General features: G+C 39.4%; 2 protein-coding genes across 2 annotated transcripts; both read left to right on the top strand.

The window, feature by feature from the left end:
- Window positions 1-1,601: 1,601 nt before the first annotated feature.
- LOC111607151 (protocadherin beta-5-like) lies at window positions 1,602-13,241 on the top strand. Its single transcript, XM_023329070.1, has 9 exons — window positions 1,602-4,104; window positions 5,237-5,299; window positions 5,403-5,501; window positions 6,593-6,766; window positions 6,833-6,953; window positions 8,439-8,581; window positions 9,950-10,705; window positions 12,991-13,123; window positions 13,231-13,241. Exons 1-9 carry the CDS (start codon window positions 1,744-1,746, stop codon window positions 13,239-13,241), a joined length of 3,861 nt encoding a protein of 1,286 aa, XP_023184838.1. The 5' UTR covers window positions 1,602-1,743.
- Window positions 13,242-14,381: 1,140 nt separating this feature from the next.
- On the top strand, window positions 14,382-17,739 carry LOC102228345 (protocadherin alpha-8-like). The gene is made up of 2 exons (XM_023329069.1): window positions 14,382-16,818; window positions 17,698-17,739. The coding sequence occupies exons 1-2, from the start codon at window positions 14,479-14,481 to the stop codon at window positions 17,737-17,739; spliced, it is 2,382 nt and encodes a 793-aa protein (XP_023184837.1). The 5' UTR covers window positions 14,382-14,478.
- The last annotated feature ends 486 nt before the right edge of the window (window positions 17,740-18,225 follow it).

The following is an 18,225-nucleotide window of genomic DNA, read 5'->3' as shown; positions in this document are numbered from 1 at the left end:
CACATATTTTAAAATGGATTCTAATGAGATATATTACAGCAACATACGATTATTTATTTTCCATAATACATTTATCTACTTAACTAAACCATAGTGCGACCTAGAAAAATAAATGTAAGGCAGTTCAAACTGTAAGTGGCTGTTTGATCATTCTTGACTGAAAATAGATTAATTTATTTCGGCTACTAGGCATAGGGTGTGGCTGCATTTCAATATTAATTTCTTTTTCACTTTTAGTATGATCTTATGTCCCTCGGATTTTATTTATTTATTTTATCTTTTGTTTGGCTTAATTGACATATTTGTCAAGATTGGCTTTTTCTGTGTTTATTTTGAGTTTTCTGTGTCTCTGAGTCTCCGTGTTGTCCTGTCTTCCCCTTGATCATTCCCAGGTGTGTCTCGTTTCCGTGAATACCCTCTGTGTATTTAACCCCACCTGTGTTCCTTGTTCCTCGTCGGGCCAAGCTTCCGCTCAGCCATGCTGCCTGGTAGTTGGACTGTTTTTGGATTGTGCTTTTGGACCGCGGCATTTTGGATAATTTTTCACCATTAAATCATCTTCTCATTTCATCCTGGGTCTACCGTGTCTGCTTCACCACTTCATGACAATATGTGTGTTTATTAAACAACCAAGATTTCCCACTAGGCCATTATATCATTCTTGACTTTTCTTTTTTTTTTTGTTTAAGTTAATTTGGTTGTGTTTTGTTGTGGCAAAATGTATTTTAAGTCTAGATTTCGATGTTTAAAATACCAGCTAATATTTTACATGTTCAAAAGGAAATCTAATTCTAAATGGGCACTGACAATTTTAAGGTCTGAAAGTATATAACGCGATAATTATTTTTAAATTAAACCTACATAATTCTGTTAAAATCTAAGAAAATCATACAATTTTTTACTGTTCTGGTAACGTCATCCGTGCTGGTGAGGAAATATCTGCGGTAATTTTAGCTGCTGTCATCTTTAAAGACGGACTAGATATTTGATGTAATTTTTTAAGTTTTATTAGATGTTGAAAAAAAAAATCATAGTTTAATTATTTTAACCAATCACAAACTTATCATTATCTACATATTAAATCTATTGCAGAGTTATTTATTTAATTTTTAATTACATATGAGGAATAACTTCAAGGACACACGATCTGTGTTTAGATGAGGTTATAAGAAATTTATAACAAATTTCACTTTTCACCGGAATTCAGATTTTTTAAAATTTATTTTCTTTAAATATGCATCCCGTGAACAATTTATGCACACACCAGGATCATCAAATTAAACAAACCGCAAAACGTTTGCAGTTTGTCAATTCAACCGAACTTCAAGCAGTTACAAACTGATATGACTTTCTGTAATTTCAAAAATGTTATTGCTATAGCTGTACAGAATTCTGAGATTGCTAAAACTTATTTATTTAAAGTGGAAACAGCGGTATGCCTCTATTTTATTATTATTTTTGTATACATATAGTAGTGTGCTTAGTCCACTAGGTGTCAGAGTCATCTCAGCATAAATTGGTGAGTTATGGTTGGCCCTGCCCTTCACAAAGGTTTTGTTCTACTCACCAGAAAGGAGAGCGAGCTTACTGAAGGAGAAAACGTTGCTGCGTTGTAGAAAATTGATATGATGTAAAGGCTTATTACGTCATAATAAAAAAAATTGCGTACGTAATGTGCTTGGAGAACCTGTGAGAAGAGTTTTTTTTTTTTTAATTATTATTTCTTAACACCCCTGAACTAGAATGATGAGACAAGAAGGACAAAGCCGAGGATTACAGGGTTGTTGGGTTGCCGTCAGCGTATCTTTGATGCTGGGCTGCTTTCCGATAGTTTCAGCCCAGATAAAATATTCAATTCCAGAGGAAGTAAAAGTAGGATCTGTCGTTGGAAACATCGCAAAGGATCTCGGGCTGGACGTCAACACCCTGGGAGAAAGACGATTTCGCATTGTTTCGGGAATAAGAGACGGTCAGTTCGACGTCAACCAGAACAATGGCGTAATGTATGTGCACCAGAATATAGACAGAGAAACTCTTTGTGAAAACATTTCGCCTTGTTTGGTGAATTTAAAATTAGTAGCTGAGAATCCCATGGAAATACATTATGTCGCAATCGAGATTTCGGACATAAACGATAATGCGCCAACTTTTCAAGAGAATGAAAAGAAAATTGAAATTGCTGAGTCTACTCAGACAGGCAGACGTTTCCAGTTACCAACTGCTCGTGATCCAGATGCTGCCGTTAACACTATACGTGTGTATAAATTAAGCCAGAATGAACACTTCGGTTTACAAATTCGGGACAGGGGAAATGACAAAGTACCACATTTAGTTTTGCAAAAACCTCTTGATAGAGAAAAACATAATGACCACACATTGATTTTGACAGCATTAGACGGTGGGAATCCTCCAAGATCAGGAACTCTAAATGTCGCAATAACTGTCCTCGATTCAAACGATAATCATCCCGTCTTCACGCAAGAGGTATACTCAGTAATATTACCAGAAAATGTAAAACGGGATACGAGGGTAATTACTGTTAATGCTACTGATCTGGATATTGGTTTAAATGCAGAAATTGAATATTTTTTCGGTGGTGAACATGACCCTCAAGTACATGAGATGTTTAGCTTGGACAAAGTCAGTGGTGAAATCAGAGTAAAAGGAGTCATAGATTTTGAAAAATATGAAGTTTATAAATTAGAAATACGTGCAAATGACAAAGGAACGCCTCCTTTGGGCGCAGATTGTACCGTCCTCATCAAAGTGCTGGACGAAAATGATAACAAACCTGAAATTGAGGTCACATCTCTTTCTAAGCAGGTTTCAGAGAGCTCCAGACCTGGCGCTGTAGTTTCTTTAATCAGCGTCACAGACCAGGATTCAGGTTTAAACGGTAAAGTCATTTGTAGCCTTTCTGACAACCTGCCGTTTGATTTAAAACCATCGTTTCAGGATAACATGTACTCTTTAGTTTTAAAACAAAATTTGGATCGAGAGTCAGTTTCGCATTATGACATCACCATAACAGCTACTGACAGTGGTCAGCCTCCTCTATCTACATTTAAAACTCTGAGCATTGACGTGTCAGATACAAATGATAATGCACCGCAATTTCTAAATAATCCAATTGAACTTTATCTGACAGAAAACAACGTCCCGGGAAACCCAATATATTCTGTGTCTGCTTCTGATAACGATCTGGACGAAAATTCAGCTGTAAGTTATCATTTAGTTAGAGAAGAAGGAAGCCAATCGAAAATTATTGCATTTTTAAACGTCAACTCGGAAAATGGAGAAATATATGCGCTCAAAAGTTTCGACTTTGAAACTCTGAAAACTTTCCAGTTCCAAGTTGTCGCCACTGATTCTGGGACTCCGTCACTCAGCAGCAACGTCACAGTGAACGTGTTCATTCTGGATCAGAACGACAACGCTCCAGTCATCCTGTATCCACTCAGCTCTAATGGTTCTGCTGAAGGTGTGGAGGAGATTCCACGCAACGTGAACGCAGGACACTTGGTGACTAAAGTCAGAGCCTATGACGCTGATATAGGATATAATGGCTGGTTGCTGTTTTCACTACAGGAAGTTACTGACCACAGTCTGTTTGGTTTGGACCGCTACACTGGACAGATCAGAACACTTCGCTCATTCACAGAGACAGACGAGGCTGAACATAAACTGGTCATAATGGTCAAAGATAATGGCAACGTTTCACTATCAGCAACAGCTACTGTGATTGTTAAACTGGTGGAACCAAAAGAAGCTTTTGCAGCTTCTGATGTTAAAAGTGCAGCAACGGAGAATCAAGAGGATAATGTGACTTTTTACCTGATGATCACTTTGGGAGCCGTTTCTGTTTTGTTTATCATCAGTATCATCGTGCTGATTGCAATGCAGTGCTCCAAATCCACAGACTATAATTCAAAATATCTTCAAGAGCCGAATTATGATGGGACGCTGTGTCACAGCATCCAGTACAGATCTGGAGACAAACGCTACATGTTAGTTGGACCCAGGATGAGTATTGGATCTACTATAGTACCTGGAAGTCATGCAAACACACTAGTGCTACCTGATAGAAGGAGAACATCTGAAGAGGTAAGAGTTAGAAACGACATCTTTACATGCATGTCTTGCAAGTGTTTTACATTCTCCAAATGTTTATACCGTGTTTCCAGTATGGTTGCTAACTTATGTTGTGCTAGTTTTGTGTGTGTGATTTTTGCGAATTGCTTCAGAAAAAAAAAATAGATTTTTTTGAGTCACAATTCCCTCAGTTAAATCATTTCATTATTTATTTTATTCCTAATGTTCCTGTCACGAGAATAAGAACTGAATCCCCATCGGAGCGATCCTTTCAGCACTTCCGCCTGGTTTGCAGTTTTCGTGCTTCTTATTTTTACCAGCTTGTTCTTAGTTGATATGCACAAATAGAACATCAAAAAAGGTAATTAGTCCGAGTCCGACCGGTTTAAAAGCGTATTTTTAATTAAATAAATATAAATATAGAAATTTCCCTCCTTATGAACGCTTGTCAATGTCTGTTGCGTATCTAAAAATGTCTTCGTTTTGCTTTCACGTTTTATTTTTTACACGTTGTCTTCCTTCCTTTCGATAATTGCTTAATCCAGTTAACCTTACTGCTAAGAAAATAACTTCTTGGTTTATTTTTTTTCCTGGCCGGTTTGTGTGTGTGTGTGTGTTTTAAAAGCAGCTCTTTAGAGCTTCGCTGGATTAATTTTTGATTCCCGATTCGTGTTGCAAGATATTGCATTTATTATTTCACCATTCCAAAGTACCCTCTAGGTGTCAGCAGTATTCTAAGAAACCAGACAAAACTCGCTCCAGAAATCTTTTGTTTCACCCGAAAGGAGATGGGAAGGCATCAGATCTGGGGTTGCCTCTCGATTCCACTAGGCTTTGTATTTAACCATTAGCGGCCATCTACATGAAATGCTGTAGCATATTGTTGTCCTGCTGCTGGATAATGGGAACCGGAACGCCGAATCAAATGAGGAATTACGTCCGGTGGGCTTTTCCTTTGACCATACTGCTGTTTGTTGGAAACCGGGTTTTGGCAGAAACAAGATACTCTGTTGCAGAAGAAGTGAAGGATGGTGCTGTTGTGGGTAATGTCGCAAAGGATCTCGGCCTTGAAATGTCTTCTCTGAAGTACCGTCGGCTCCGTGTGGTCTCTGAAAACGATAACGCATTTTTTGACGTAAACCAGGACAACGGGGACCTTTATGTTGTTCGGAAAATCGACCGAGAGGAGCTCTGTCGGGGAAGCGGCGTATGCTTAATGGAACTGAAGATCATCATAGAAAACCCTTTGGAAATACACTACGTTGTAGTTGAAATTAAGGATGTAAATGATCACTCCCCGGTCTTTCCAGAAAAGGAACAGAGGTTTGAGATTGCTGAACAAACTCTGCCCGGAAGACGATTTCAATTGCACGCTGCCCGTGATCCTGATTCTGGATCTAATTCTATACGTACGTACATACTGACCTCAAATGAACATTTTGAAATAGACATTCGTGTGAGTGACGACGATAAAATACCGTTTCTGGTGCTAAAAAAGTCCCTAGACAGGGAACAAAAAAGTCGTCATTTGCTGCATTTAACAGGAGTTGATGGAGGTAAACCTCCACGATCAGGGACACTAAATATTTCAATTATTGTTCTCGACAGTAATGATAATCGTCCAAAATTTAGTGTGGAAACGTATGAAGTTGAAATACAGGAAAACATTCCAGTTGGCACGTCAGTGTTAAGAATAAATGCAACTGATCCAGACGAAGGAGCTAATGGTCAAATTGAATACAGTCTGGGAAAAACACTAAAGAAAAATGTCTATGATATTTTTGAACTGGACAAAATAACTGGACATATCAGAGTTAAAGGTGCTGTTGACTATGAAGAAAATGACGTTTATAAACTGGATATTGAGGCATCAGATAAAGGAACGCCTCCATTAACGGGTGAGTGTAGAGTTATTGTAAAAATAAAAGATATGAATGATAATCCACCGGAAATTGATATTACATCTCTCTCAAACACCGTGTCTGAAGACTCAAAGCTTGGCACTGTGATTTCTCTGATTAGTGTGAAAGACAAAGATTCAGGTCTCAATGGAAAAATAATGACAAGCATTATATCAGACGTTCCCTTTGAGCTGAAGCCTTCTTATAAGGAGAACACATATTCAATTGTAACGAAGGATTATTTGGATCGAGAAGAGATTACACATTACAATATTACTATAAAAGCAACAGACTGTGGTGACCCTCCACTATCAACTGTAAAAACACTTAACCTACAAGTGACCGACGTAAATGACAACAATCCTCAATTCTCCCAAAATCCAATAAACATTTACCTGCCAGAAAACAATGTCCCTGGAACTGTCATATTTGGTGTGAGCGCATCTGACAAAGACTTAAGTGATAATGCAGCTATTGCTTATCGTACTGCAAGAGACGGTCAACAGAACGGTGTCATATCCTTCCTTAGTATAAATTCAGAAAATGGAGAAATATCAGCACTTAAAAGTTTTGACTTTGAAACGCTAAAAACTTTCCAGTTCCAAGTTGTCGCCACTGATTCTGGGACTCCGTCACTGAGCAGCAACGTCACAGTGAACGTGTTCATTCTGGATCAGAACGACAACGCTCCAGTCATCCTGTATCCACTCAGCTCCAATGGTTCTGCTGAAGGTGTGGAGGAGATTCCACGCAACGTGAACGCAGGACACTTGGTGACTAAAGTCAGAGCCTATGACGCTGATATAGGATATAATGGCTGGTTGCTGTTTTCACTGCAGGAAGTTACTGACCACAGTCTGTTTGGTTTGGACCGCTACACTGGACAGATCAGAACACTTCGCTCATTCACAGAGACAGACGAGGCTGAACATAAACTGGTCATACTGGTCAAAGATAATGGCAACATTTCACTATCAGCAACAGCTACTGTGATTGTTAAACTGGTGGAACCAAAAGAGGCTTTTGCAGCTTCTGATGTTAAAAGTGCAGCAAATGATGATGAAGATAATAATGTGACTTTTTACCTGATGATCACTTTGGGCGCCGTTTCAGTTTTGTTTATCATCAGTATCATCGTGCTGATTGCAATGCAGTGCTCCAAATCCACAGACTATACTTCTAAATATCTCCAAGAGACTAATTATGATGGGACACTTTGTCACAGCATCCAGTACAGATCTGGAGACAAACGATACATGTTAGTTGGACCCAGAATGAGTATTGGATCTACTATAGTACCTGGAAGTCATGCAAACACACTAGTGCTACCTGATAGAAGGAGAACATCTGAAGAGGTAAGACTAATTTATAGTATGAAATATTGCTGGGATGCTGTAATTCGCTTTTTTGTAGATATTTAATAGCAAAAAAACATTGTCTTTTTTCTCTTTACATTTTTTGTGTCTTTAGAAGAGATCACTTGCAATTTAAATTTTGTTGTGCTTTTCAGTAGATGTATTAGTTTGTGACATTGTCTAAGATGCAGTAGATCTATTTCTTTTAGGATTTTTATTTTATAGTGACATTGTAAGATCCAGATTAAGTCCTTTAACTCAGAGTTTCTCAACACTGGTCTATGAGCCCACTTTCCTCTGTGATTCAAATGTTTTCCTTCTCTTGCACTGCTAATTCAAATTATTGCATTACCATAGCATGCCTTCAATTGCTCCACAATCTTGTGGATCACACTTTCATTTAAACCAGATATGCAGCAAGAGTGTAACACCAAACACATGCTGGACATTGGACACTGGGGAGCAGGGCATCAAGCTCATTTCGCTGTCCGTGGTCCTGCCTTGACGTGAAGCTTTCATAAAATCCCAGTTCCAAGCAAACACTTTACTTCGAGTTAGTGATGCTTTTGTGAGGATACGTTACTTCTGTTGCTTTTTGTTTGAGTTTTTTAAGGATTGTTTTAGACTGTTTAAAATTGACTGAACTTTGAGTTCAAAATAATTGTGTCAATTTTGGGGGAAGCGTGTCATTTGCAGATTAAAGTCTCTGATTTTTCGATATTGTTTGTATCCTTTCCCTGTTCTCATCAGACATTGTGTCCATTGATTGACTCACTAGGTGTCAGTGTTACATTAGGCAACAATTTAGCCTTCAATCCCAACAGGCTCTGCCCCTTGCAAACCGTTTTTTTTATGTCTATTTGGACAAAGAATGGTGATGATTTGGAAGTGAACAGCACGTACTCCATGCTACTATCCTTCTCGGAATCTTATCTTAGAAATACTGGATTTATTTTTCCCCGAAGGCAATTTGTGGACGGACATTTTTATGATTATGTCAACGGAGAAAAAGGATAAAACGGCACAATGATATATTGGTCTCGTGCTCTGTTTTTGCTGCTGTTTTTCGGGAATACGGGGCTGATTTTAGCACAGATTAAATATTCCACATCGGAGGGGGTTAAAGTGGGAGCTGTGATCGGAAATGTGGCCAAGGACTTAGGCCTCGATGTCAGCACGCTGACGAGTAGGCGTTTTCGCATTGTGTCCGGAGCTCACGGCGCGCTGTTTGAGGTAAACCCGAACAACGGCATGTTATATGTGCGCCAGAATATTGACCGAGAGCAGCTGTGTGACAGAAATATTGCATGTTTAACCGATCTAAAAATTGTTGTTGAAAATCCCCTTGAGGTCCACTATGTCTCTGTCGAAATAATAGATGCAAACGACCATGCACCGACATTTGCAGAAAAAGAAAAGGTAATAGAAATAGCGGAACAGACAGCTACGGGAACCCGATTCCAATTGCCAGGCGCCCACGACCCAGATGTGGGAATAAATTCAATCCAGCGCTATAAACTGAGTCAAAATGACAATTTCCATTTGGAAATTCGAGACAGAGGGGAGGATAAAATCCCCTTCCTAGTTTTACAGAGGCAACTCGATAGAGAGCAGAAAACAAACCACAGCTTAGTTTTAACCGCTATGGATGGTGGGGCGCCGTCACAATCAGCACAACTCAACGTTACGGTGAAGGTTCTTGACACAAACGATAACAGACCGATATTTTCAAAAGAGGTTTATTCTGCTGTTTTGCAAGAAAATGCTGTGATTGATACGGTTGTAATAAAAGTCGAAGCGACTGATCTAGACGAGGGACCTAACGCTGACATAGAGTATGCCTTTGGAACTGATATTAATTCAGACTTGCTAAAACTATTTAGTTTAAACACAAATACAGGAGAAATTCGAGTGAGGGGATTAATTGATTATGAGACGGCTAATGTTTACAAATTAGACGTGCAAGCTTCTGACAAAGGCCAGCCACCAATGACCACTGACTGTAGAGTGATAATCAAGATCCAAGATGTTAATGACAATAAGCCAGAGATAGACATTACATCTTTATCCAGCCTGGTCCCAGAGGATTCAAAGCATGGTACCGTGATTGCTCTAATTAGTTTCACTGACAAGGATTCTGGTCTTAATGGCAAAGTCCTTTATCGTCTGACAGACAACGTGCCTTTTGAATTAAAACCATCATATAAAGAAAATATGTACTCATTGGTCACAAAGGCCAATTTGGACAGAGAAACGATATCATATTATAATATCTCAATAACAGCTTCAGATTGCGGTGAGCCATCTCTCTCTACTGTAAAAACTTTAATCATTCAGGTGTCGGATGTAAATGACAACACTCCTGTGTTTTTGCAAAACCCTCTTGAGTTGTATTTAATGGAGAATAATGCTCCGGGTGAAACTATATTTTCTGTAAGCGCGCTCGATAATGACTTGAACGAAAATGCTGTCCTGTCCTATCGGTTGCTCAAAAGTGAAGGGGGTCACAGGGAAATAACATCATTTTTGAACATACATGCTGATACAGGGCAAATATCAGCAATGAAAAGTTTCGACTTTGAAACTCTGAAAACTTTCCAGTTCCAAGTTGTCGCCACTGATTCTGGGACTCCGTCACTGAGCAGCAACGTCACAGTGAACGTGTTCATTCTGGATCAGAACGACAACGCTCCAGTCATCCTGTATCCACTCAGCTCCAATGGTTCTGCTGAAGGTGTGGAGGAGATTCCACGCAACGTGAACGCAGGACACTTGGTGACTAAAGTCAGAGCCTATGACGCTGATATAGGATATAATGGCTGGTTGCTGTTTTCACTACAGGAAGTTACTGACCACAGTCTGTTTGGTTTGGACCGCTACACTGGACAGATCAGAACACTTCGCTCATTCACAGAGACAGACGAGGCTGAACATAAACTGGTCATACTGGTCAAGGATAATGGCAACGTTTCACTATCAGCAACAGCTACTGTGATTGTTAAACTGGTGGAACCAAAAGAAGCTTTTGCAGCTTCTGATGTTAAAAGTGCAGCAAAGGACGAAGAGGATAACAATGTGATTTTTTACCTGATGATCACTTTGGGCGCCGTTTCAGTTCTTTTTATCATCAGTATCATTGTTCTGATTGCAATGCAGTGCTCCAAATCCACAGACGAGATGTCTAAGTATCTTCAGGAGACTAATTATGACGGGACACTGTGTCACAGCATCCAGTACAGATCTGGAGACAAACGCTACATGTTAGTTGGACCCAGAATGAGTATTGGATCTACTATAGTACCTGGAAGTCATGCAAATACACTAGTGCTTCCTGACAGGAGGAGAACATCTGAGGAGGTAAGTTTAATAACTGCTTTTATTGTTCTGTTGTATTTTATGAAGGTTTTAAAAAGAGAAACTGTTTTACTTTGACAGGGAATTTTTGATGTAAACCAAATATTTTCCATTGCATACTTAGCAATTGTTGAAGAGTAGAAAGGTTTTTTTGTTTGCTAGTTTTTGTTTTGTTTGTTTGTTTTCAACAAAACCCAAATACAAGCAGTCTGACGTGGTTGTCACCATGTTTTGGTCGGTGCGGTCTTTGCTGTCCATGGTGCTGAAATCAAGCTGTTCTATAATAAGTGATTCAAACAGTTTTCACTAGCTGTGGAATGCTGCAAAGGTAGAGTGAACATACAGAGAGTGAATGGGTTTTGTGACTCAGGACACCCAAAGTCACTTCTTTTAATATGGCATTATGCAGTATATACATATGTTAATAATTTTACAAAACATGCTTGTTCTCACTGAAGACCTCTGGGTGTCACTATCCGTTTGGAAAATCCTTAACCAATCCTTCCCACCCCTTTAGAGCCTTTTCTTTCTTTCTTTTTTTTGGTCTCAGTGTATCCCATCAGAACAATAAGCCACGCCACTGTATAAAATAGGCTTTTGATTCTGAAAGCATGCTAAGCTTGAGATATTGCTACAGTCGTTTAATGAACTAAGAGTCAGCTGGGATTGCACGTTATTGCTGTACCAAAATGGACTTCTACAGGAAATCTCGGAGAAGGGATGGCTTCTGGCTGGCTTTTTATTTCGCTTTGCTCCTTTTATCAGAGAAAGAAGCTTCTGCTCAGATTCGGTACTCGGTCCCAGAGGAGGTAAAAGACGGAACTGTTGTTGGCAACGTTGCAAAGGACCTCGGACTTGATATCAGCTTCTTAACGGAACGCCGATTTCGTGTAGTGTCTGGAAGTAAGGATCCTATATTTGAAGTAAACCAGAATAACGGGGCGCTATACGTCATTAGCCATATTGACCGGGAGGAGCTCTGTAAAGACAGCGGCTCATGTCTAGTAGAGCAAAAAATCCTGGTTGAGAACCCCTTGGAAATGCATTATGTCACTGTAGAAATTACTGATGTTAATGATAATTTTCCTAGTTTTCCTGAAACACAGCAGACAATAGAAATAGCGGAACATACGCTTCCTGGACGGAGATTTCAGCTACACAATGCTCACGATCCAGACGCCGGAATAAACTCAGTTCGTACATATACTTTAACAACAAATGAATATTTTGACATAAACATACGTCAAAGCGACACCGGAATGATTCCATTTTTGATCCTTAAGAAGTCGTTAGACAGAGAACAAAAAGACAAACACGAATTAGTGGTGACGGCTGTCGATGGCGGTAAACCTCCGAAGTCCGGGAAATTAAATATCAACATTAATGTTTTGGACATTAATGATAACCGTCCCGTATTCAGTCAGGAGATTTATCAATTGTCAATAAAAGAAAATATTCCTCTCGGTACAACAGTGTTTAGAATGAATGCGACTGATGTCGACGAAGGCGTCAACGGGGAAATTGAGTACAACCTTGGAAAAACATTATTGCGCAAAGTGTTTGATATTTTTGAATTGGACAAAGTAAAGGGAGAAATAGTCGTAAAGGGTTTAGTGGATTATGAAGAAAAAAACACGTATGAACTGGATGTTGAGGCATCAGACAAAGGGACGCCTCCATTAACTGGTGAGTGTCGATTGATATTAAAGATTTTAGACGTAAATGATAATCCACCAGAAATTGAAGTCACGTCCCTGTCAAATACTGTATCTGAAGATTCAAAACGGGGAACGGTTATATCATTACTTAGTTTTTCCGATAAAGATTCCGGCATGAATGGAAAAATATTAGCGAATATAATAAATGATGTACCTTTTGAATTAAAGCCGTCTTATAAAGAAAACATATATTCAGTTGTTGTCAAAGACAATTTGGACAGAGAGGAGGTGTCAGATTATGACATCCAAATAAAAATCACTGACTGCGGTGACCCTCCATTATCTACCATTAAAAGCATAAAAATTGAAGTTTCAGATGTAAATGACAACAGTCCTCAGTTTTCCTATAACATATTACAAATTTACATAGCGGAAAATAACGTTGCAGGAGGTTCGATATTCTCTGTTAGCGCCACAGACAATGATTTGAACGAAAACGCAGCCATTTCATACAGTATCCGTAGAGATATAAATGAAAATAGTGTAGCATCCTTTTTAAACATCAACTCGGAAAATGGAGAAATATTTGCGCTAAAGAGTTTTGACTTTGAAACGCTAAAAACTTTCCAGTTCCAAGTTGTCGCCACTGATTCTGGGACTCCGTCACTCAGCAGCAACGTCACAGTGAACGTGTTCATTCTGGATCAGAACGACAACGCTCCAGTCATCCTGTATCCACTCAGCTCCAATGGTTCTGCTGAAGGTGTGGAGGAGATTCCACGCAACGTGAACGCAGGACACTTGGTGACTAAAGTCAGAGCCTATGACGCTGATATAGGATATAATGGCTGGTTGCTGTTTTCACTGCAGGAAGTTACTGACCACAGTCTGTTTGGTTTGGACCGCTACACTGGACAGATCAGAACACTTCGCTCATTCACAGAGACAGACGAGGCTGAACATAAACTGGTCATACTGGTCAAAGATAATGGCAACGTTTCACTATCAGCAACAGCTACTGTGATTGTCAAACTGGTGGAACCAAAAGAAGCTTTTGCAGCTTCTGATGTTAAAAGTATAGCGAAGGATGAGGAGGAGGATAACGTAACTTTTTATTTGATGATCACTTTGGGCGCAGTTTCAATTTTGTTTATCATCAGTATCATCGTGCTGATTGCAATGCAGTGCTCCAAATCCACAGACTTTGCTTCTAAATATCTTCAGGAGACTAATTATGATGGGACACTTTGTCACAGCATCCAGTACAGATCTGGAGACAAACGCTACATGTTAGTTGGACCCAGAATGAGTATTGGATCTACTATAGTACCTGGAAGTCATGCAAACACACTAGTGCTTCCTGATAGAAGGAGAACATCTGAAGAGGTAGGTAATTTATTATCTTTTCATTTGGAAGCGTTTGCTGCATCCTGTCGGACAGAATATATCATTAGTGACTTTAAAAAAACGTACACTTGTAGAGATAGGTTACACTGCCATAAAGATATATTGATTCTGTGTGTGTGATTTGTTTTATCACCATGTACTGTAGTAGGAACTATTCTGTGTAAGCACACCTGTCAAACAATTTCAAGTTGGAGGTCTTCCTGAATTTTTGCTGAAACTGAGGAGCAGCTAAACTTAAATCTTGTGTTGTTTCATTTAGTTGTATTGATGTCATTTAAGCATTGGCGATATGCACAAATGACTGATTTAACGAAATTATATCTAACCTCGTAACCTTCATTTTTGCAGCATGTGAACAATTTTTTTTATCACTCACCTTTTCTGACACAAGCATGTCGCTCGTTCTTTTCTTCTTTCTTTACCGCACGTCCAAGAAGGGATTAGGATATGCACTTTTAAATTTGCATGGTTGTATTCATAGCGCACTAAATTAAATAGTATGCAATGTTTCCCTCTTGGTGTCACTACAACACAGCAAACCGTTCAGATTCCTGGTTCCTCCCACTAGTAAAATCTTTTGTTAGGTAGCTGTTAGCCGGAGATGTAGGCAACATAAGAGGAAGGGACCGGTGGTTTCACATTTGCATCGGTTTTGAAAACTGGAACTGACATAGAAAAAATAACAAAAGTGGACGTGCGAGTCTGGAAACAATGGAGAGACTGTTTAGATCATCTAACCGTGGCTGGTTTGTTTTTTATTTCGCCATACTGCTGATTGTCGCGGAACGAGTTCTGGCTGAACTCAGGTACTCCATCCCAGAGGAGGTAAACGAAGGAACCGCTGTGGGATATATTGCGAAAGATCTTGGTTTGGATAAAGCCTCGCTGGTTGATCGTCGGTTTCGTGTTGTGCCTGGATCCAGGGAGGCGTATTTTGAGGTGAATTCAGACAACGGTGCTTTACAGGTTCGTAGAAAAATTGACAGAGAGGAAATTTGTCACGGTAGTGGCGCGTGCCTAATGGAGCTGAAAATTCTCGTTGAAAACCCCTTGGAGATGCACCATGTTGTTGTCGATATAGCGGATGTAAATGATCATTATCCCAGCTTTTCTGAAAACGAACAAACGTTTGAAATAGGGGAACAGTCGTCACTAGGAACAAGATTTCAGTTGGATGCGGCCCGCGATCCGGATGCTGGAATAAACTCCATCCGCACGTACACATTAACGTCAAATGAGCATTTTGATATTGAGGTAATCCAGAGTGAGGAGGAGAAAGTGCCATATTTAGTATTAAAAAAGTCCTTAGACAGAGAACAAAAGAAAAAGCACGTGTTTATTTTAACAGCGGCTGATGGGGGCAAACCTCCAAAATCGGCGACGCTTAATATTTCCATTATTGTCCTTGACAGTAATGACAATCGCCCAGCATTCAATAAAGAGATTTATCAAATTGAAATTGAAGAAAATGCATTAGTTGGCACAACTCTTACAACATTAAATGCAACAGATCCAGATGAAGGAACAAATGGGGAGATAGAGTACAGCCTCAGCAAAACACTGCCGCGTAAAGCATATGAAGTATTCCGGTTAGATCGCGTGAGTGGAGAAATAACACTGGAAAATGCTCTAGATTTTGAGGATTCTGACACTTTTAAGCTGGATGTTCAAGCATCTGACAAAGGACAGCCTCCACTTATAGGGAGATGCAGAGTTATTATAAAGATAAAAGACGTGAATGACAACGCTCCAGAAATAGAGGTCACATCACTTTCAGACACCGTCTCTGAAGACTCAAAGCCGGGTACAGTGATTTCACTTGTTAGTGTAACGGATAAAGATTCAAGTGTTAACGGAAAGGTGATGGTGCAGATAGCCGGTAATGTGCCATTTGAGCTAAAGCCTTCCTACAAGGAGAACATTTATTCCGTTGTCACCAAAGATTTTCTGGACAGAGAAAAGGAGCAACAATATGAAATAACAATTAAAGGAACGGATTGCGGCGAACCTCCGTTATCTGCGGTTAAAATTCTCAGAATTCAAATATCAGATGTGAACGATAACAGTCCGCAATTCTCACAAAACCTGTTACAATTTTACCTGAAAGAGAACAACGTTGCTGGTGCTTCAATTTTTTCAGTAAGTGCGACAGATAACGATGTCAGTAAAAACGCAGCTGTAAAATATAATATAGTCAGACAAAATGACGTAACGAGCTTCTTGAATGTGAATTCTGATACCGGGCAAATATCTGCGCTGAAAAGTTTCGACTTTGAAACTCTGAAAACTTTCCAGTTCCGAGTTGTCGCCACTGATTCTGGGACTCCGTCACTCAGCAGCAACGTCACAGTGAACGTGTTCATTCTGGATCAGAACGACAACGCTCCAGTCATCCTGTATCCACTCAGCTCCAATGGTTCTGCTGAAGGCGTGGAGGAGATTCCACGCAACGTGAACGCAGGACACTTGGTGACTAAAGTCAGAGCCTATGACGCTGATATAGGATATAATGGCTGGTTGCTGTTTTCACTGCAGGAAGTTACTGACCACAGTCTGTTTGGTTTGGACCGCTACACTGGACAGATCAGAACACTTCGCTCATTCACAGAGACAGACGAGGCTGAACATAAACTGGTCATACTGGTCAAGGATAATGGAAACGTTTCACTATCAGCAACAGCTACTGTGATTGTTAAACTGGTGGAGCCAAAAGAAGCTTTTGCAGCTTCTGATGTTAAAAGTGCAGCAAAGGATGATGACGATGATCATGTGACTTTTTACCTGATGATCACTTTGGGCGCCGTTTCTGTTCTGTTTATCATCAGTATCATCGTGCTGATTGCAATGCAGTGCTCCAAATCCACAGACTATACTTCTAAATATCTCCAAGAGCCTAATTATGATGGGACACTTTGTCACAGCATCCAGTACAGATCTGGAGACAAACGCTACATGTTAGTTGGACCCAGAATGAGTATTGGATCTACTATAGTACCTGGAAGTCATGCAAACACACTAGTGCTTCCTGACAGGAGGAGAACATCTGAAGAGGTAGGCAGTGTATTCATTTATTTATGTATTTATGGATTAATTTCTTTTACATAGATTCATTGCTATTATATAGTTGATATCAGATCATTTTAGAGAAAATGTATGTTCTTAATTTTGTTTTGATTAATAATTTCATCACAACTTATCTTCTTGTGCTTGATATGCACAGGTTTAAACTGCCAAATATTTCTTACGTTGCGTTGTGATTTAAACTCGAAGGACCAAAAGCGTGTGAGCGCACGAACAGGAAATCAGCCACACAGAATAATCAGTTTACTTTTTTTTATTCTTTTTTAGCGCTAGAAAAGAGAGACGCTTACAGGCTAATTTGTTGTGGAGTGAATATAACCGAAATTATACAGCATCTGATCAAAAACGGAGGAATCATTGGTTATATCTAAAAACACGCCCAGTGATCACCTGATGTGTTACGTCAGCTTAAGTTTCTATTTCTACAAAGCCTTTGTGTAAAAGTGAAGACTTCCATGTGTGTAACAAACTGTGTGTGTGTGTCCTTGATAAGCGTCTCAACAGTTGCTAACAGAGCAAAACTGTCATAAGAAACCTTTTTGAAACAAGCATATTTCAGCACGACATTCGTCAGTATTGTTTTTAATATTATTTTAGTCAATATTCAGTTATTCTGCAATTATCTTTTAAACACAGACACGCCACCTTACATTTTCGCTGTGCATCGATGAAGGCAATGTAAGCCACCAAAACACCAATAACATGTAAACGCAGATTTTCATCGTAGTTGAATTATTTTTCACACGTTCTTCATAAGTTAGTATGCACGTCACAACAACAACTTAACAAAAATGTCTTTCGTGCAGCGAATTGTCAAAATTGCGTCAAACACTGTCCCTGGTACTGAAGCAAACTGCTTCTCCCGAGAAAGAGGAACAAGATGAAGTCTGAGAGACAAATCAAACGGAACATGAACGGATCATACTAATTCAAGGCTATGGTAACGCTCACTCTGTAAGAGCTACTATAATTATGAACCTGGTGGAGCTTAGAGAACCGTTTTGTTTGGTCTCCAGCAAAGGATGACGAGGTTTTGTTATGTTTTGTGTTTTTTGTTTTGTTTTTTTTAACTGATGTTCACTTAAGTGTTTAATTTTTCTATAATCATTATCTTCATCCTGTATCTGCAAACTTCACTTGCTTTTTCATGTTAAAGACTATTCACTTTGCACCACCATCTGACTTGGTTGTAATTGTTGTTTCACTTCAAAGTTTTATTAGAATGGATTTCTGATATTCACGGCCACGTAAAACGCGATTGGCGTTTATTCTCCAATGGCAAGTTTCACTCTGTCTGGTAAATGTCTGGTTCGGCTGGAGCGTCACCGAGACTCTCTGCTAGTTTGTATTGTGGTTGTTAATATGGGCAGGAACTCG

Source organism: Xiphophorus maculatus, chromosome 23 (genome assembly GCF_002775205.1).
Source record: "Xiphophorus maculatus strain JP 163 A chromosome 23, X_maculatus-5.0-male, whole genome shotgun sequence".
Classification (NCBI taxonomy): Eukaryota; Metazoa; Chordata; class Actinopteri; order Cyprinodontiformes; family Poeciliidae; genus Xiphophorus; species Xiphophorus maculatus.
The sequence above is the reverse complement of the archived record's forward strand: the minus strand, read 5'-3'. Positions and strand labels throughout refer to the sequence as shown.

What these genes read in the sequence shown, in the direction of transcription:
- LOC102228345 (XM_023329069.1), top strand. Translation starts at nt 14,479, where the DNA reads ATGGAGAGACTGTTTAGATCATCTAACCGTGGCTGGTTTGTTTTTTAT. An exon ending in GGAGGAGAACATCTGAAGAG is followed by an intron (nt 16,819 to 17,697) that starts GTAGGCAGTGTA and finishes CTGGTACTGAAG; the next exon opens with CAAACTGCTTCTCCCGAGAA.
- LOC111607151 (XM_023329070.1), top strand. Translation starts at nt 1,744, where the DNA reads ATGATGAGACAAGAAGGACAAAGCCGAGGATTACAGGGTTGTTGGGTT. An exon ending in GAAGGAGAACATCTGAAGAG is followed by an intron (nt 4,105 to 5,236) that starts GTAAGAGTTAGA and finishes GACGTAAACCAG; the next exon opens with GACAACGGGGACCTTTATGT. An exon ending in ACGTGAACGCAGGACACTTG is followed by an intron (nt 6,767 to 6,832) that starts GTGACTAAAGTC and finishes TTTTCACTGCAG; the next exon opens with GAAGTTACTGACCACAGTCT.